The sequence below is a fragment of the Cornus florida genome, unplaced genomic scaffold, assembly GCF_030987335.1.
Source record: "Cornus florida cultivar Cherokee Brave unplaced genomic scaffold, ASM3098733v1 CherokeeBrave_3.0.0_Hap2_Chr04, whole genome shotgun sequence".
Lineage (NCBI taxonomy): Eukaryota > Viridiplantae > Streptophyta > Magnoliopsida > Cornales > Cornaceae > Cornus > Cornus florida.
The window spans coordinates 86,266,935-86,288,334 of record NW_026775574.1 but is presented as its reverse complement, the minus strand read 5'-3'; the positions used below and the strand labels follow the sequence as shown (position 1 = coordinate 86,288,334).

The 21,400-nt window shown below is 35.2% G+C and overlaps 2 protein-coding genes across 2 annotated transcripts; both read right to left on the bottom strand.

The window, feature by feature from the left end:
- Nucleotides 1-939: 939 nt before the first annotated feature.
- Nucleotides 940-1,524, bottom strand: LOC132305271 (cytochrome P450 736A117-like). The gene has a single exon (XM_059802939.1). It carries the CDS (start codon nt 1,522-1,524, stop codon nt 940-942), a length of 585 nt encoding a protein of 194 aa, XP_059658922.1.
- A 6,288-nt stretch (nt 1,525-7,812) lies between these two features.
- On the bottom strand, nt 7,813-10,588 carry LOC132303792 (cytochrome P450 736A117-like). Its single transcript, XM_059801218.1, has 2 exons — nt 9,581-10,588; nt 7,813-8,613 (listed from the first exon to the last, which is right to left on the bottom strand). The coding sequence occupies exons 1-2, from the start codon at nt 10,511-10,513 to the stop codon at nt 7,981-7,983; spliced, it is 1,566 nt and encodes a 521-aa protein (XP_059657201.1). The 5' UTR covers nt 10,514-10,588; the 3' UTR covers nt 7,813-7,980.
- Between the last annotated feature and the right edge of the window lie 10,812 nt (nt 10,589-21,400).

Sequence of the window (21,400 nt, the reverse complement as noted above, 5' to 3'; positions counted from 1 at the left end):
AATAGCATACAAACCTTTTCTATTTGCATTGGCAGACTCAATTTTTGTTGGGGTCCATAAATATGGTACCTTTTCAACAGTAACTCTATTAACCCCTTCTCCAGAAATAGCAATTAGGGGCAGTAACACACAACCTTCTTCTACAACCATCAAAACCTAAGTTACATCGAGCGGGAGTGCAAAAGTAGCAAAATCTAAAATTTAGTCATAATCAGGGGTGGAGCCAATGCATGCCTCTGGGGGGGGGGGGGGTGGGGGGGTAAAAAAAGTTTGTGGAAGATATGAGATTGCATATGTGGACATGGATTTGGAAATAGTTTTGATGATGGGAAGGCTATCCTAGATTTTGCGGCATATAATCTTATAATAAGGAATTCATACCTATTTTCAAAAGATAGATGAAGACTTAATAATTTTTAAAAGTAGATCAAATGCAAGTTAAATTGATGTTTGTATCCAAAAGAATTTAATATCACAACAAAGACTTTTATTTTGAATTTATATTAAATAGGACAATCTAGTAGGAGAAGAAGAATCATAAATCTGAGGACTTATGAAGCATGGACACTCCTCCCAGGATGTGCATTACTAAGGTATAAGGATGGATGCTTACATTGTTTTGAACGAGACTTGGTCCTAGCTGCAGGAGTTGTAGGAGGAGGCTGACTTGCTGGCTTGACAGGTTCAGTCTCAAGAATGCGAGCAGCTGAGAGAGGAATAGATGGAATTGGGTCTCCTCCTTGGAAGGCAAGGGAAATAAACTTGTACGATCCAAGGAGAGTACGCACAATTTGGGTGGATTCCTTTGTCCTGGTGGAATTAATGTATGCTGATCACCAAGTTTCAAAACTAGGATCAGTATGAGGTTCTTTATGAAATGGCTTGTATTGGAAATCTTGCAAGAGTTGCTGAAACCGATTAGTCACATCTTTGATTGTCCTATTGGAAATCTTTGACATAACTCCTATCCATATGATCATCAATCACACCCTCCAAGAATTCATCCACCTCGTTAAAAACTCTCTCCACTTTAGCATTCAAACCATTAATTTGATTCAACCACACAAGCCAAGGAATATAGCCCCCCACATTGAAAACACCCGTTAGTTCCCCAATATCAACCAAAATCTCATTAAAATTTCTTCCACTTTTCGAGCTTTCACTGTACTTCCTCCCCAAGGCTATCCGACACACTACGTCATTCGTAAGTGAACCAAACATTTCACTCAAATTCACCACCGAAGAAGAAGAACAAGCCCTTTTGATCTTCTCGGTCAAAAGGGTTGTTTCTTCTTCTCTCACTCTACGGTAAAACTGAACTCGCCCATTACTCAGAAGGTTGAGCACACAAATGCTTTTTACTTGCCTCCAATACTCTCGATAAGGAGTGAATGCGACGTCCTTCCCATAGAAAAGTCTGCTGGCAATGCCTGCGAAGATGAGATCGTATGTTTTCATGACCTCGCGAGCTACAACTGCAGAGGAGACGATGAGAGCCGGTTTGCTGCTGAGGTGTAGCAGCATGGTTGGTCCATATTGTTGAGCTAGTGATTGGAGAGCACGATGAAGGAGCACACCAAGTTGATGGAGGTTTCCGATAATTGGTAGCTTTAGTGGAGAAGGAGGAGGATTTCTTTGGGATTTTGCAGTGGACAGCCATTTGAAAAGGAAGAATACTGAGAACAGTGGAGGGGAGAGTAAAATAGAATATCCAATAAGAACGCCATAATTTCTTGGTCTGGAGAGTTAATCCCAGTTATATCCCTAAGAACAAGTAATCTACTCAGAGTGTGTGTATATAAAGAGAGAGAGTTTTGACTTCCAAGGTGGGCTAAATGGATCAGGGTCTTTCTTATTGTTTTTTTGTCTTGTGACTGCCGTATAAATTTGAATTAACAATACAACAATTATAAATTGAGAATATATTAACTTTAAATCGTTAATGTAAGAATTTTATTTTGACAACCCAACAACTACATATTTATTAAATATTGTAAGTTTGATCCTTTCATCTAAATGTAATTTTTATCCGTTTTGGTACTCTTTGTTGTTGATCTCTGTGCTTCTGCTGGTCAAATACACAATTGAACAAATTTCAGATATCATGAATAATATATATATATAATGAGTAACTGATTGTTATGTTTTTTTAGTTACTTTTTTTTCATACTTAGATGACATTCAATGGTCATAATGCTTGTATGAAGAAAGTTTTTTCCTAATCTGTGTGCAGGAGATTATTTCTGTGTATATGATATTTATGTACATTTTTCAATCACTGGTTTAACACAATATATAATAAAATGAGATGTTCTCTTTCTGAATTGTAAATATAACCAAAAAAAAATTAGGTTTCTTTCCTCTCTCTTTTTTTCATATTTTAAATTTAAAAAATACATGTGCAGTCATGTCCTAGTACAATGCAAGACTTGCTAGTAGTTGAAGGAGTTCCTTGCAAGATCAAAGAGAATCTATTAGATAGTAGTTAAGTATGTGTCACTTGGTGATCAAGTTTAATCAAAATTAAGGTATGTCATATTACTATGTTGGTTCACTAATGACAATGGCCCAGAATAATTAATCAAATGTGGTTCATATGCATACTTTAGGTGGGACCTTAACAAATTAAAAGCAACAACACAAACATTTTGTGTTGACGCTAAAATCGGCTCCTTAGATCCGATTCGGAATTGATGTAATATAGGAGTGCCAAAACCAATTGTATGGCTCGAGTGTGAGTTGTCAACTTGTAGTCTCTTTGATAATATTGATTATCAGATGATGCGAGGATAAAGAGAATAGTAAAACTCCTCTTTGAGTTCAAGAATTGCCTTAATTAGAAGGACTTTTAATTGAATAATTTATAGTAACGCTTGAGAGAATAGATTGGGGAGAAACAGATATAGAAAGAAATATTGAGAGAAAGATTGAGAGAGAGAGAGAGAGAGAACGAGATATTGAGAGAGATAGATATAGATAGAAAAAATAGCAAGGATGCTATTCTAGGAAAGACTTGAGAAAGCAAACAAAATAATATAAAGATTTCTGAGGGTGCTCGACCTCGATCTCAGCATGCCTCCATGTTTATTTATAGAATAACGTAACCAGAAATCCTATACAAGTATTCTAATTGTATTATAACTCTATGATATAACTGAATATTTATTCAAATTAAACTATCTTAGATAAATAAAGGTACTTGAATTTAAATTAACTAAAAGATAACTACCAAAATTACAATCCCTATCTATCCTCTAATTCAAAATGTGTCTTTGTGTGCAAATTGAATTCTATGTAGAAACATACAACTCCACAGTAGAATCAAGATATACCCACATCATCGGGCCACAGTCCAACAATACACATATATTCTCAGCCCATATAACCCACATACCAAGTTGAATCTTTTTTCACAGCCCAAACTCTTGCCATGTCGCTGTACTTTAAGCCCACTTGTGATCCAAGCCTAATTACCAAAATGGGTGTCAACAATGCCCCCCAATTTTGGTAACCGTTTTAACACTTCGGCTTCCAAAATTCAAACAACACCCATTGCACTGTAAACACGTGTATACCATATAATCTCCTAAGTATCATGATGGTTGTAATTTCCAAAAAATGCCGATTCCACTAATCTATCCTTTCAACCATTAATTCTGCATCAAACCCTCTGTCTTCCATTACCTCACGTCTCTTCTTCAAACATAAACCAAAACTCTTCATTTCGTACCAACAAAACTCTCTTCTGTCAAAGTATTTATTTCCTTCTGCAATTGAATCTCCTTTATCCTTCAACTATATATGTCTTCTAAACTCCAAAAGCAAAATTCAAATTTAAACTTAGAAAACCCTTTTCCTGAACCCTCATCCCATACTCAAATGACCAAATCAGCGGTTAAAACCCTAATCGCTCCTGAAATAGAAACGTCAATTTTAATTGACATCACAGATAACGTTAAGGGGCTTGGCCCAACGTTTAGCCATCTATTGCATTCGTCACTATCCCTTTTTTATCCCCAAGCGGAAAAATATCTCCTTTTTGTAAAACCAATATACCTTATTGCTAAATGGGAAAAACTGGCCCTTTCCATCAGGAATTGGCATCCGTCGATGCTTCAATGGAGTGAATGGGTTGATCGTGTTTCTACAACCAAGGGTGACTTATGGAAATGGATGGGCATTTTCGACATCATTCAACTCAGTAAGATCCCTTTTCTTTAGATAGACCTCTGTTCTTTGCTTTTTCACACTTTTGGTCTCTAACCATAAATTCTTTGCGTTTATATTATGGTTTGATGGCCCCTACCCTGCGAGATGTTTGTTTCTTAACTGGTTTAAAATCGGGAGGAGATGACATTAATTATCTCCTCCAAGATATAGAAACTACTTTTTCTTTTCCAGAGCAAGAGGGCTCAAAACCCCACATTCAATCTCATGGCCCATTCTTGAAAGAAATGATAGGAAAACCTGGCACTGAAGTAAGTGACCAAGAGCACATAGGGTTTCTATTGCTTTGGTTATGTAGATATTTACTTTGTGCTCCTATAATTCAGATAACAAAACATCTTACCCAACTAGCAATAGCCTTATCAAAAGGAAAATCTATGGCATTGGCTCAATTTCTCTTATCATCTTTGTACAAAGGTTTGTCAGACCTATTATGTTGAACTTTTTGAGGTTGAGAGGACCATTCTGGTTGTATCAGTTTTGGCTGTATGCGTATTTTCCTGAAGTGGCACCTGAGATACAACTTGTTACAGATGATCCCCTGGTATCATTTGGTTTTGCAAAAGCAAAACCTAAGGATCATTTATTCCCATATTGCTTTCATTTTTTCTATCATCAATGTAAGGATAGATCTCGGTCCCAATTTCTGCCTTTTTCAAGGTGCAAATTTGCCCTATCTTGGTTGTTTCCTACTATTGCCGATTCCTCGGCAGAGCAAATAGAATCTTACAACTTGTCATGGGGTTATTTTCTTATTGCAAGAGATATTCCTTGTAACACTGTGGCTCCCTATCTTGCAAAAAGTCAAACTGGGGTGGAGTTCTACAACCCTGCTCAATTAGCCCGATAATTTAGGCTAACTCAAATGATTCCATTGCCTCCCCACTTTTCTTATAACAAAAATTTTAACCGGAGAGTCAAATTATTAGACAGCGAACAAATCAAAGATGTGACTAATCGGTTTCAGCAACTCTTGCAAGATTTCCGATACAAGTCATTTCATAAAGAACCTCATACCGATCCTAGTTTTGAAACTTGGTGGTCAGCATACATTAATTCCACCAGGACAAAGGAATCCACCCAAATTGTGCATACTCTCCTTGGATCGTACAAGTTTATTTCCCTTGCCTTCTAAGGAGGAGACCTAATTCCATCTATTCCTCTCTCAGCTGCTCCCATTCTTGAGACTGAACCTGTCAAGCCAGCAAGTCAACCTCCTCCTACAACTCCTGCAGCTAGGACCAAGTCTTGTTCAAAATAAAGTAAGCATCCATCCTTATACCTTAGTAATGCACATCCTGTACATATAGCTAGTACAAGGTGTATGCAGATAGTGGGGTAGCTGAGTGAATAACTACTTACATACAACAAGTGGAGATGATGAGCTAGTGTGTGTGGATTGGTTGTGAAAACTAGTATCTATTCTTGTACAAGGGTGTGTGTAGAGGGTGAGACAGCTGAGTGTGTAACAAGGTTCATACAACTAGTGGAGGCTTTTATTGGCTGAGGCCAAGAACCAAGGTTTTTCCCTATTGAGAGGGTTTCCTTGTATACCTTGTGTTTTGTGCCTTAATTGACTTCATTGTTTATATCTCTTGTGCTCTACATGTTTATACTTAAGTGAAAAAGGTGGAATTTGACCTAAGACCAATTCAACACCCCCCCCCCCTCTCGGTCTAACAAACTCTTGTGGGGCTATTATAGTAGCAAAAACTAGACTAGATCCTAACATTTGGCACCAGAGGTTAGGTCACATGAGTGAAAAGGGGCTCAAGATTATGCACTCAATGGGAAACTACAGGGCTCGAAGTCAGTTGATATTGATTTTTATGAAAGCTGCGTTCTTGGAAAGCAAAAGAAGGTTAGTTTCAAGATAAATGGAAGAAACATAAGAAAAGAGAAGCTTGAGTTAGTTTATGTGGATATCTAGGGGCCAACGACAATCTAATCCATTATCAGCAAGTCTTATTTTGTAACTTTCATCGATGATCATTCTAGGAAGGTATGGGTTTACTTCTTGAGATATAAAGCTAAAGTGTATGAAATGTTTAAGAAGTGCAAGGTCATGGTGGAGAATAAGGTGGGTTTAACAATCAAGAGGTTGATATCAAATAATGATGGAGAATATGAAGACACTAGGTTTAAGAAGTTCTGTTATCAGAATGAGATCATATTAGAAAAGACTGTGCAAGGAACCCCATAACAAAATGGGGTGGTTGAACGGATGAACAATAACCTTGACAAAGAGAGCCAGAAGCATGCAAATACATGCAAGTCTACCCAAGCAGTTTTGGGCAAAGATAGTCAATACAGCAGACAACAGCTCACTTGATTAACCAAGGACCATACCATTAGAGCGGTAAAGAGATAAATCTTTCTTATCTACGAGTATTTGGTTGTATTGCATATGCGCATATTAGTGACCATACTAGGGTTAAACATGACCCTAAGTCACAAAAATACACTTTCATTGGATATGGTGAAGATGAGTTTAGTTATCGACTTTGGGACAAGCAAAATAGGAAACTCATCAGAAGTAAAGATGTGGTATTTAATAAAAGGGCGATGTAAAAGGATAGAGATGTAGCACAGTCTCCTACCCAAGTATAGAGTGATCCACAATATGTTGATTTGGGTGATATCCCAGAGAGTAGTGTAGTACAACAGATAGTTAAGAGCTCTTCAAAAAAATCACACAACAAAGTGCACCACAAAGTCCAATTCCTACTCATGTTCCTTGAAAATCCTTTTGTCCTCATGTGCCAAACATAAAGTTTTTAAATTATTTGTTACTCACAGATGATGTTGAACTTGAATGCTATGATAAGGCATGTCAGGCTGAAGATGTTAGCAAGTGGGAGCTTGCAATGAGAGATGAGATGAAATCTCTTATCTCCAACAACACATGGGAGTTAGCTATGTTACCCATGGGGGAAAAAAGAACTTCACAACAAATAGGTGTACAAGGTCAAAGAGTAACATGATAGTTCCAAGAGGTACAAGTCGATATTATAAGTAGTCAAAGGCTTTCATCAAAAAGAGAGACTTGACTACACATACATCTTTTCAGTGGTTGTAAAATTGACTACCATTCGGTTGATCCTAAGTGTTGTTGCAGTAGAGGATTTGAACCTTGAGCAATTACATATGAAAACTACTTTCCTCCATGGTCACCTAGAGGATGAGATTTATGTGCAACAATCGGAGGGTTTCTTAGTCAAAGGGAAAGAGAAACTAGTGTGCAAGTTGAAGAAAAACTTGTATGGTTTGAAGCAAGCCTCAAGGCAGATGTACAAAAAGTATGGTGGGTTTATGAAGCAACATGGCTACTACAAGTGCAACAACAAGAGGTTTAAGAGGCTCAAGAAGTTTTGATAATTCTTACATGCTTTTTTTGCTAACAATATCAATAAACTCCACCATTTTTTCATCATACAAAGATCAATATTAAAACCCCAAGGAGAGAGAAGATAATTAATACAAAGTAGAGGAAGAAAATGTTGGAAATGACCCAAAACATTAATTGGGGAGAGGAGGGAGATAGAAGATACATTTCCATAATTAAAAGGATAATTGTGGAATTTGAAAAAAAAAAATTATTTATTTATAAAATTAGGGAAAGAAGTGACGTTTTCTTTAAGAGTGTAGTACAATCTTAGAAAAGTGAAGTAGGAATATCGCCCCCCATTATTTTAAGCATACACTTATTTTTTATACTGGTCATAAAGGTTTACAAAGTACAATTTCCATCCATTATGGAGCAAGTACATGACTAGCAAAAGAATATGGCGTTGCAACAAGAAGTAGAGGATATTTTTTGTGGACGCTTATACCAGGGGCTTCAGTCATGTCAAAATCCTCTTCTGTTGTCCCATCTGGCAATGTAAAATCAAACTTATGAATAAGATTTGCTAGTGCAAGCTCATTGACACTTATGGCAAATTGGATGCCGGGACAACCCCTACGGCCAGCTCCAAATGGAATAAACTTGAAGTCGTGCCCTTTAAAATCTACAGAAGTACTCAAGAACCTCTCTGGCCGGAAATCTTCAGGGTCTTCCCACAGCAATGGGTCTCTCGCAATTGCCCATGCATTAATAAACACTTGTGTGCCAGCTGCAATGTCGTAGTCCATTACTTTGACATCTTGGGTTGATTCCCTGGGAACTAGTAATGGGCTTGGCGGATGTAACCTCATAGACTCCTTGATCACTGCTTTCAAGTATTGCATTTTCTCTAGATCATCCTCCGTTATTTCTAGTTTGTCTCTGGTTATTCCTCGCACCTCATTTTGTAGCTCTTTCATGACCTGTGAATGTCTTAAGAGTTCAGTCATTGTCCACTCTAGAGCTGTGGATGTAGTATCAGTTCCAGCACCAAACATATCCTACAAGAAACAAAAGAAAGGTAACAGAGGCTACTCAGAAGAAGAAAAATTAACAAAATAAAGTTTGGAAGTTCTTTTTTCCTGGTAAGAACCGACACTTTTGCTTAAAAAGGTTTAGAAAGTCATTAAGCTTAGGAAAATATTTTTAAAAGCATATCAATTAATTAGTATTCATGAAAAAAGAAAAAGAAAAAAGCATAACAATAAGTCAGTATACTTTATTGGATAAGATTAATTGCAAATAATAATTTGTATAGGCTTTCTGCGCGCATTCACAGCAATGGAGTTGAGAAAAGTAATTCATGTGTTGGTTGGAAATTTGGAATGACAATTGCAACTAAGTTAAGATCAATTGATATTAAAATTAAGGAGCTAAGTAATCATCTAGACTACCAAGACATTAGTCTAACTGTATAACCTCTCCTCCCCCAAAAAAAAAGGGTAAAGGTTCAAACCCACCGTGGTTATTTGTGCGTGAAAAATTATAATGATAATAGTAATTCTTATTCTTACCTAGTTGACACCTTTGATGCTGTGTCTATGAAGAGAAAAGTCGACCATGTTTTCTCTTTGAATTTCCACAAAGTCGTCCTGTTTTTTGTCTTGATCAACACTCCCACCCCCACATCTCTCTTTTCTTACTATCTATCTGATCTTCAATCACATCCTCCAAAAATTCATCAATCTCTCTAGAAACTTTCTCCACTCTAGCATCCAATCCACTTATTTGATTCAACCACACAAGCCAAGGAATATAGCAGTACTTCCACAATATCTCCTAAAAGCTCCTTAAACTTTCTACCACTTTTTGAGCTTTCACCGTACTTCCTCCCTATGGCTACCCGACTGTAAGACTGAACTCACCTATTACTCGATTATAACAACACTTAGATAATTGATTGAACCTATATTGGTCCATTCTTCATGAGATTGATTAAATTTTGAAAAAGAGAGGCAGTCAACTTACCAAGATGAGAGCTTTGATGCTGTCCCTATGAAGAAGAGAGTCATCCATGACCTTGCTTTCTGTTTGAATATCAAGCAAGACATCCACGAAGTCCTGCTGTTGATTATCTTGATCAACACTCCTATCGCCATTGCTCTCTTTTTCCTTTCTATCCATATGATCTCCAATCACACCCTCCAAAAATTCGTCGAGCTCTTTAGCAATTTTCTCGACTCTACCATTCGCACCGTTGATTTGATTCAACCACACAAGCCAAGGGATATAGTCCCCCACACTGAATTCACCCAATAGTGCCGCAGTATCCCCCAAAAGATCCTTAAACTTCCTACCACTTTTTGAGCTTTCACTGTACTTCCCCCCTAAGGCTACCCGACAAACTACATCATTCGTAAGTGAAACCAACATTTCACTCAGATTCACTGGTGAAGAAGAAGAAGAAGAAGCTGATTTGATCTTCTCGATCAAAAGTGCTGTTTCTTCTTCTCTCACTCCACGGTAAGACTGAACTCGTCTATTACTCAAAAGGTTAAGCACACAAATGCTTTTTACTTGCCTCCAATACTCTCCATAAGGAACAAATGCGACGTCCTTATTATAGAAAACTCTACTGGCAATGCTCAATTTAGGTCTGTTTGAGAAGATGAGATCATGGGTTTTCATGATCTCGCGAGCTGCATCAGCAGAGGAGACGATTAGAACTGGCTTGCTGCCGAAGTGAAGCAGCATGATGGGGCCATATTTTTGCGCTAGTGATTGGAGGGAGCGATGAGGGAACACGCCAAGTTGGTGGAGGTTTCCGATAATTGGGAACTTTGGTGGAGAAGGTGGTAGATTTCTTTGGGGTTGTGAAGTGGACAACCATTTGAAAAGGAAGAATATGGAGAAGAACAATAGGGGAAGAGAGTAAAAGGGAAGATGCAATAAGAACACCATAACTTGTTGCTCTGGTATTTCCTCACGAACAAATCATTTACTTAGAGCATATATAGATTCTACTTCTAGGGTGTCCTAAATGGATTAGGATCTTCTCCTTTTCCTCTCAACAAGTGCCGTCCATTTCAATGGACAACACAACAAATATAAATTTATAATATAATAACTTTGAATTGTCAATTCAAGAATCTTAAATCATCAACAACGCAACAATAATGCATGTATTACTATTCAAACAAAAAAACCGTCACAAACAATCACGTATATATTAAATCTTATAATTTTAGGTTTGTCACCTTGATTTGGTTGTCAATTTATAGGAATGTGATATTGACATTTCATGTTTTATATTTGCACTCATTTAATTTTTATCTTTCAACTAAAATATCTTTAATGCATTATTTTTTATTTTTAAAGATAAATTGCAGCGACACCCTCTCAAATTTGTCTAAAAGACAGATATATACAACTTAGGTCATTTGAGACAATGACGCCCTCCAAGTTTACAAACTTAACCCATCCCATCCTATAAAAAAAACAAAAAGGACCAAAACACAACTTTAATTGACATGAAATGTGTAATATGTCCTAACATATATTTTAATTCTATTATAAAATGACCAAATTATCCTCTCCTAATCTTTCTCTTTTCAATTCTCGTCTCTCTTTCTCAACCCTCCCCGCATCCTTGTTGCCACCGCAACGGTGAGACGAGACTGAGTCGGCTGAACGACTTTCTGTATTCGTAAGTATGAGGGGCCATTCCGCTGATAGGCAGACTATTCCACTATAGCAGAGTACCTGCTGCATCTCTTGCTGTTCCATAACAAGTTGCAGATTCATACCTTCGGATCTATGCCACGAAGCTCAACCGGTCTCCACGCCCCGTCCTTGCTTTTTTACACTAAAAAGCAGCCAACGGATTCGCCTACTCAAGAATCAAAATCAGAAGACCAGACCCTTTCACTCACCTGATGCTCAAATGTACCTAATTTCTTTTCGCTCGATAAACGATTTCATGATCTCTTCCATCGCCGCCGATTTAATCCAGTTCTTCACAGCTTTTTGCCTCCGCCAGCATACTTCGATCTCACAGCTGACCGCCGACAGTCCATCCCATTCGCCGTCCGCCGATTCAGTCACCCGTCCATCGCCGAACTCCCTCATCCTCGCCGGTCCGTCACCACCGCTGCACCACCGGGCGAGCTCGCCTTCGAGTCAACCGAGCTTCTTCATCACGACCGAGTCAACCGAGCTCTCCACTGTCCAAGCTCTCTTCACGGCCTAATCATCCACGGCCGAACCATCTCGTCGCCAGATCTGATGCCGGACAACTTCCTCGTCGACGACAAAGGCGATTTGAAGGTTGCGGATTTCGGACTCAATGATGGGGTGGTGGCTGGTTCATTTGGGGTGATTGTTGACAGTGGTGGTGACTGATGGGTTGAAACTGGTTGTGGATAGTCGTGGTGGGTGGGTTGAAACCGTTTGTGGATAGTCGTGGTGGGTTGAATTTGTTTGTGGGTGTGATAGGGTGGTGGGGTGTGTGTAAGAAAGAGAATAAAAAATAAACACAGAGTTGATGGTCATTTTAGTCAATCCATAAGAAATTATAAAGTTAATTTAGTCGATTTTGAAGTCCAATGGTAAATATGTACTTTCATCACGTTGGGTGTCATTATTTCAAAGTAGTCTAAGTTGTATTTGCCTGTTTTTTAGCCAAAGAGGTATCACTGCAATTTAATGTATTTTGTAAAATGCAATAATTATCATTTATACTATAAACTTTAAACTTTTTTATCTTATTTATTTTCTTTAGTGCAATGTTTATTTTAGATTATGTTAAAAGAAATAATTTATTCAACATAAATTACTTATTTTTGATAATTTATTTATTTATTATTTTTTGAGGAGGAAGGCAGGAGTGTCAACAGATATAATAATTTTTTATCCCAAAAGATAATGTTTCAACAAAGATAACTCTTCTTTCAAATTTTTTTTTATTTTTATTTTATTTTTTTAAAAAATTTGTCAAAATAGATAATTTATTCAATAAAGAGAACCTTTTTTTTTGTCATGCCAAAAGATAAAATTTATTCAATTGAGATTATATATATACATACATGCATATATTTTGGGTTCTTTGTTGTGTTTGTACTTTTTATTTTAGAGTTGTGTCAAAATAAATAAATTATTCAAGACAAAATTTTTATTATTTTTCTTTTTTGTTTCTAAATGAAATAAGTACATGCCTGTGTTCACACTCTCAACTTTCTTTCTAACGGGACTTGAACCATCAATCAATTAAAAAAATGTTTCCGTTTAGAATATTGGACCATTTATAACGTAGTCAAACCAACTCTGCCGCCATCTTTGAATGTTTGTAACCTTACCATAGTCTTTAAAGAATCTTGACAAATTGGGACGCAAACTGATCTTCCAAAAATGTTTTGTTTTAAAATATTACACCAGCTCTGTTGCCTTTTTTGAATGTTTCTAAACCTATCATATTCTCTCACTTCCATTTGACTTGGGGTTTTATGAAGACATTAAGCTTGTAATTAAGACTTTTGAGAAATTTCTCAATGATTTTGCTGTTGCACATTCGAATTACATAACAAAATGTTGTGGTCTCAAATTTAATCATATAATAAAATATGATGAAATGCAATGAAATTTACTATGTAACCATATATAATAAAATAATGTCATATTCATACATAGTCCCGGTAGTTAATAAATATCATATTCAATTTATGCTAACATATAAAATGATGATGATGATGATGATAATAATAATAAAAAGAGTCATATTCAAGCGGTGTTGGTACATATATCTTGCTACATTTTAATTTTAAGTGACATATATGGTATAAAATGTTCATTCAACAGATTAATAGTTATACGCAAAAAAAAATAAAAAAAAATAATAAATAATAATAATAATTTTGTACATAGATCTTGACATTCAAATTCACGGGGATAAATAAAATCTGTTATTGATGATAGAGCAAATCTCAACCATCGACATCAATTCAACTAACTCCATTAATTATGAAAGAGATTTCAATCATCGACATTGACTGAATCAACTTGATTCCAATCGATAACCATAAATAAGGCATCGAGCGAGGAAAAACCTAAACATTGAATAAATAAAAAAATAATTTATGTTGTAAGTATTAGTGTGTTATGAACTATCTTAACCCATTTTGTCTTAATGTCAGAATTAAACGTGTATTATTGGCCGAATTGTTTTGATTGGTGTGGAGTCATAAAGCTATAAGTGTCTATTTGCTAGTTGGTTTGTTTGAAAAAAAAAAATATTTGATTTGAAAGTAAGTTGTCATTGAATGAAGATAGGATTTGCTAGTTGGTTTGTTTGAAAAAAAAAAATATTTGATTTGAAAGTAAGTTGTCATTGAATGAAGATAGGATGGTGATTGCAAGGACTTTTCCGAGTAATGCTGATGATCTTCTTATATTCCACGGTTAGGTTCAACAGATAACAGATTGAAACTCAAGTTCAAAATAAAAGAGCATGGCCTAATTTAGTCTTTATGGACTTGTCATCAAAAACTATAATCTAGTAGCAGTTTTTTAATTTTTAAAGTAAACAATGATAACGTGACAGAATATTTTATATGATTTACCTAATTTTAGAATTATATTTATAGAGAGAGAATATTCACTATTATAAATCAAGAAAGATTATATAAAATATTTCGATGTTAAAATCACACTAATTCGCTTATCATCTCTTTTGAGACTACGTTTTGTATTCGGGAACTAGATATACTCTCTCATCTTCTCACAACACTCACCATTTCCTTACATCTTCTCTCTCCCTCCTTCATCCATCTCTATGTATAAAGTCAACAAGAATTCCACGACTTGCCTACAATAAGTTACTGTATTAGTCACAACTCTAAAATAGAAACCTAATATGCCCCAAATTCCTTCTCTTATCTGCAATCTGCACCTCACCTTAGTTAGACTGCTTCAAATAATTTGAATACACTCATCTTCAATTTTCATCCCAATTGAACTAGTTCTAAATAACTTGAACATGTCCATCTTATGCAGAACACTGTGCATACATCTAATTCAAAAACCCAACACTCTCATAGGTAACCTATCATATTCTCTCACTTTCATTTGACTTGGGGTTTTATGATGACATTAAGCTTGTAATTAAGACTTTTGAGAAATTTCTCAATGATTTTGCTGTTGCACATTCGAATTACATAACAAAATGTTGTGGTTTCAAATTTAATCATATAATAAAATATGATGAAATGTAATAAAATTTACTATTTAAGCATATATAATAAAATAATGTCATATTCATACAGAGTCCTGGTACTTAACAAATATCATATTCAATTTATGCTAGCATATACTGTAACAACCAGATATATATTGTATATATATATATATATATTTTAATTTTTGAATTCATGTTTATCCATATAATATATATCTATGTGGAATTATGAGGGTTATCGTATAATGGAATTTGAGAGATATCAGGCTCTCAGTTTAGTTGATTTTTATTTTTTATTTATTTTAAGAGTCCATATAGAACTCAACTACTAGATATATATCTAGACTTGGTGTATCGGCATTATTTTTTTTTATGGGCAATACTATTCTGTAAGTAACGAAGAGGCTTAAGCAGATTCCATTGTCAGGCAAGTTAATTCTTACTTATATCTTGTATATAATTTTGTGATTGATAGTAAGATGATTATCTATGAATTTTTTTATATCACTCATGATGTTTCATTTTGGTTAGAGTAGTAGAAATTGTATATATAAGTCTTGAATCTGGAAGTGACTTTTCTTAAATTGCAAAGCTGCTATTTATTTCATCTGCAGGCTAGATCTTATATACAAAAATAGATTGTTTCTTTATTATGGATTTCTTGTAAAGAGGGGTGATGTTACTAGTATGATTTATGAAGTATGGTAATAAGGATTGTTGGTGGATTACTTAATGCTATTCATGTTAGGCGAGAATTTGAATGATAAAGCATTATTTTTTGATGATATGAATTAATGATCTGGGTAATTATATAATATAGTGATTAATAAATCTGATCATTGTATAGGTGTTATAGTTGAAGGTTGACTGGATACAATATATATATATATATATATATATATATATATATATATATATATATATATAATTCACATGACAGATTGTTTACAAGGATAGACTCATCATTCTATTCTGGGTACATGTGCAAGTTTTTGTTAAATTTATGTATATATGTTTACATAAGTCAGTAGGTATTGAAAAAGGTATAGGTATTTATATATGTTTACATAGGTTATTGAATAGTTGCTTGTAATGATGATGCTGGCAGTAGGAGTCTTTGCCAAAATTTATTGTACGTAAATAAGGTTGTTGATTGTTAGATAAAAGGGAAAGATGGAAATATGGGTAATGATGGTGCAAACCCACTGGAGGACCAGGTGATCAAATTAATTGTGTGCGTCACAGGAGTGTTTTTTTTTATGAATTCTGTCTTTGGATTAGTTTCGTTACAGAGGTTGGATTTGGGGTCACTTGTGTGTGTGCATAATACAGACAGAGGTATATATATATAGTTTATGTTTGGTCAATTGGGTACCAAATGGTAAAGAATTAATTTTGGCATAATAGGTTAAGAATGGGTATCGAGGAAGATGAGTACAGTTAAGGGAAGAACAATTTTGAATGATATTGAGGTTGAAATTTAGAGTATAGTTTTGTAATTTATTCTAGGACTATGCGTTGGTATTAATTAATTAATTAATTAATTAGTGAATGATTAATTAAGGTGTTGGATAAATTCATGATATTATGAGTAAAAGTTGATTAAGTATATTTAGTGTTTAATTAAAGAGATTAAACTAGTTGGAATGGTAGTCTGTGACTTACCCAATGATAAGTTTGTTGAGCGCAGTCAGGGACTGTCTTCGGGAGTGAAATACTCTTTTGTTATGGCCATTGGGCTAAAGGTGCCCTTAATATGTGGACGTGGTCAGGGGCCATCTGGGTGAGTAGACGTACAACCCAGCCACATGTGTATATTTGGTAGTCAGGGACTACGCAATTTACACCATTTATTTGGAGTGGAGCCAGGGGCTCATGTGAGGTAATGGCATTAAAAACGCCAACTGATTGAGGGGAGCCAGGGGCTCATGTGAGGTAAGCGGGAATTTTAGTAATTTAAATTCTAGATGGGTTACAATTTTCACAGGTTGAGTTAATATTATAGAATGACGATGATTAGTAAATATTTCGCGGTCACTTATATATGTATATATATATGGATTTTAAGTAAGGATTAGCTTGCTGAACGATGATAGTATTTAGCAATTTCTTGCTGAGCTTGTGAGCTCACCCCTTTATTATTTTCAGGTGCATATGGATTAGCTTGCAAAGGAGGCTCAGTGAGAGAAGGAGATTTCCGGATTTCTACATTATGATTTTATTATTGTTTCTTAGTGAACACTTTGTAATAAGATTCACTTAGTTGGTGGAATTTTGAATTAGTTGGGGATGTAATAAATTTCATTTGGATTGATAGATTTTTGAATAAAAAATGTTTTCTTATTGATTTAATCATGGATTATGGTGGATGAATGATGTGAGTCACGTACCAAGTTTTAGTATAAGACAAGGGTTCTTGTGTTAGAATGTGCGGGGCGTGACAGTTTGGTATCAGAGCCTGACCCAGCCGGAAGTGTGCCGACGGGGACGTCGGGCCTCCAAGGGGGGAGGATTGTGATGACCTTGTGGGCGGGTGTGCCGTGGGCGGGTGCGAGAGACACTGTCAGGCTACCACACTGGCGAGCTACGGGTGCACAGTCCCACATCGCCTGGGTAGAGGAAAGGTGAAGTGCTTATATGTAAGTGTGTCATCTCCAATTGGTATGAGGCCTTTTGGGGTGAAGCCCAAGAACAAAACCGTGCGGGCTCAGGCCCAAAGCGGACAATATCATACCATGTGGTGGAGTGGGTCGTTACAAATGGTATCAGAGCCTGACCCAGCTGGAAGTGTGCCGACGGGGACGTCGGGCCTCCAAGGGGGGAGGATTGTGATGACCTTGTGGGCGGGTGTGCCGTGGGCGGGTGCGAGAGACACTGTCAGGCTACCACACTGGCGAGCTACGGGTGCACAGTCCCACATCGCCTGGGTAGAGGAAAGGTGAAGTGCTTATATGTAAGTGTGTCATCTCCAATTGGTATGAGGCCTTTTGGGGTGAAGCCTAAGAACAAAACCGTGCGGGCTCAGGCCCAAAGCGGACAATATCATACCATGTGGTGGAGTGGGTCGTTACATATACGGTAATAATAATTATTATAAAAACACAGTTATATTCAAGATATATCTTGCTACATTTTAATTTCAAGTGACATACAAGGCATAAAATTTTCATTCAACAGATTAACAGTTATATGCAAAAAAAAAAAAATTTAGTACATAGATCTTGACATTCAACTCACGAGGATAAATAAAATCTATTATTAATGATAGAGCAAATCTAACTCCGTTAATGATGAATGAGATCTCAACCATCGATATCGGCTGAACCAACTTGATTCCAATCGACAACCATAAATAAGGCATCGAGTCACCAAAGAAGGTATGAGGAAAAAACACCTAAACATTGGATATATAATTATTTTTCGGTTATACGATTACAAACATTAACTTGATCGTTAGAGGGTCCTTGGTCGGCCCCACCGGTGCCATCCGATGTGACATAATCTTCATTGTTTTGTAGATAAACGCCGTCATTCCGGGTCGCGAGAATTTTCGCATCAACAGTTTTAAATATAATTATATAATAAAAAATGATGAAATGCAATAAAACTTACTATGTAAGCATATGTAATAAAATAATGTCATATTCATACATAGTCCTTGTATTTAATAAATACTCGTATCATATTCAGTTTATGCTAGCATATCTATAAGATAAAAAATAAAAATAAATAAAAAATAAAAAGGGAAAAATCATGGTAAATAAAAAAAATTTAGTACAAAGGGTCTTGACATTTCTGGGGCCTTTGTTGGACAAATAGAATTTATTTTGATCCGTTTAATTTTAAGCTGCATAAGAACAAAATGGACTCTTAGAACTCACAAGAATATATATATATATATATGGACGTTCCATCTACGTTATTTGAGAAATGAATCAGACATTTGACAAACTAACCACATCAAACCAACTCAATTCAGTTTTCTTATAAATTACTTGTGGTCTATTGTGTAAACATAATTTTTTTATTTTTTTATTTTTTTATTTTTTTTATCAGTAATTGAGTAACCGTAATTTCTCCATACAAAGGATATCTTATCTTCCGCACTTTGTCAGGTAATGTTAATTTTGTTCTTCCTCTTGAAACTTTGAAGATTTGTTGCGTTACTTTTTTACTTTACAAAAAAAAAAATATACATATATATATATATATATATATATATATATATATATATATACAATATTATGTTGTAATTATTAGTGTGTTATGAACTACCTTAACCCATTTTGTCTTAATGTCAGAATTAAACTTGTATTATTGATTGAATTGTTTTGATTGGTGTGGAGTTATAAAGCTATAAGTGTCTATTTGGTAGTTGGTTTGTTTGAAAAAAATATGTGATTTGAGAGTAAGTCATCATTGAATGAAGATAGGATGGTGATTGCAAGGACTTTTCCGAGTAATACTGATGATCTTCTTAAATTCCAGAGTCTGATTGAAACTTGAGTTCAAAATAAAAGAGCATGACCTAATTTAGTCTTTATGGACTTGCCATCAAAAATTATAATCTAGTAGTCTGTTTTTTAATTTTTAAAGTAAATGTTGATAACATGATTTATATCGCCGACCTAACTCCAGGATTGTGTTTATAAAAACATAGTTCTGTTAAAATTAAACTCACTCATTTATCATCTCTTTTGAGATTACGTCTTGTACTCGAGAACTAAATATATTCTCTCTTTTTCTCATCACACTCACCATTCTCTTATATCTTCTCCCTCCCTCCCTCATCCATCTCTATGTATAGAGTCGACAAAAATTCCACGACTTGCCTACAATGAGTTACTGTATTAGTCACAACTCTAAAATAGAAACCTAATATGCCACAAATTCCTTCTCTTATCTGCAATCTTCACCTCACCTCAATTAGACTGCTTCAAATAATTTGAATAGGCTCATCTTCAATTTTTATCCCAATTGAACTAATTCTAAAAAACTTGAACATGTCCATCTTTTGCCGAACTCGGTACATACATTTGATTCGAAAATTAGGATTAATTCTAAATAACTTGAAAAGTGTACATAGGAGGAGACTTTATTGGTCACGTAAAAAAAGTTTGTGAAAAAATATGAGATGGTATGCGGTGGACATGGATTTGGAAATAGTTTTGATGATGGGAAGGCTATCCTTAGATTTTGTGACGTATAATCTTATAATACGGAACACCTACCTATTTTCAAAAGATAGATGAAAACTTAATAATTTTTAAAAGTAGATCAAATGTAAGTTAATTAATGTTTTTTAACTAGAAACGTGGATTGATTAACAAGTAAAGATTAATTTAACATCACAACATAGACTCTTATTTTGAATTTACATATAATAGGACAATCTAGTAGGAGAAGGAGAATCATAAATCCAAGGACTAGGTGAATAAATTTAAGAGGGGAGTAAGTAGAATTATTTAAAAATTGAATGTTAAAAGAAGTAATATGGAACCAACCAGACAATTATTTAAAAATATTTGGTGGGAAGATGAAGAACTCCAAAACATAGACAATAATAAACAAATAAAATTGTTAAAAATAAAAATTTATTATGTTTGTTTCTTGAGAAGCCGACGTGGCTATATCATATGGAGTAATTGTTTAGTTCAAGCATAGGTTCAAGACATAAGTTGGACCTGGTGATTGTGTTCTTCAACTAGATCGAGTACCCTACGTGGCCATTCATGTCTCAAAACATATTTAATTAGTCACTTGCACATTACCTTTTATGCCCATTCTCTTTGTTCTATTTTATTATAATTCTTTATTTTAAGCTCATGGCCCATTGTCAGTAACCATTCAAATTTTAAATTAGGGTTTCTTACCCATAAAAATAAATTTCTAGGCCCCACATAAGGGGACCATCCCCATTTTGGCCCTATCACATTTACTACATTGTACATCCGAACATTACACAACTTGGATCCTTTCATGTGCAGTAAGGACGGATCTAGGAATTCATACTAGGGAAAGCAAATTTATATAAAAGGGCTTTTTTTTTATAATTTTAATGGGGGGCAATTTTAAAATTTTATGAATATAACTGGAAAAAAGTATAAATTTAAGAGTGTAAAATTCAATAATAAAAAATTTCAGTGGGAGCGCATGCCCCCGCTAAGCCCTTTATAGATCCGTCCCTGTGTGCCCAATGTTTGATCATCTTTCATAAACATTACACCACTTACAACTAAATTTCTAATCCCTATTGAATACACTCGCGACAAAATTATTGTTTCAGTTTCAGATGAAAACAAAAACGTAAAATGAAAACGATTGCCAAACATGCCCTAAAGAAATTAAGGAAGACATTTTGCAGTTTATTCTCTCCTAGTGCACATTTTGAAGGCTACCAATGTATCCTTACACAAAGGCCATGTACCACCAGTAACATGCTCTTAGTGGACAAGAGCACTCTTAAAGACTCTGAATTAAGTCTCGCCTCAATACGTTTCTAATTCTTGCATTATTTATAGATGGTTACTAAAAAAAAAAAAACTGTCATTTTATTTTTCTTTATTTATCATGTTCATATATAAGCACGCACTTATTTTTTCTACATTTGGCTAGTACAA

Coding starts and splice junctions, on each gene's coding strand:
- LOC132305271 (XM_059802939.1), bottom strand. CDS start 1,524: ATGCTGCTACACCTCAGCAGCAAACCGGCTCTCATCGTCTCCTCTGCA.
- LOC132303792 (XM_059801218.1), bottom strand. CDS start 10,513: ATGGTGTTCTTATTGCATCTTCCCTTTTACTCTCTTCCCCTATTGTTC. Junction 8,614..9,580: donor GCATCAAAGCTCTCATCTTG/GTAAGTTGACTG, acceptor TGTTTCTTGTAG/GATATGTTTGGTGCTGGAAC.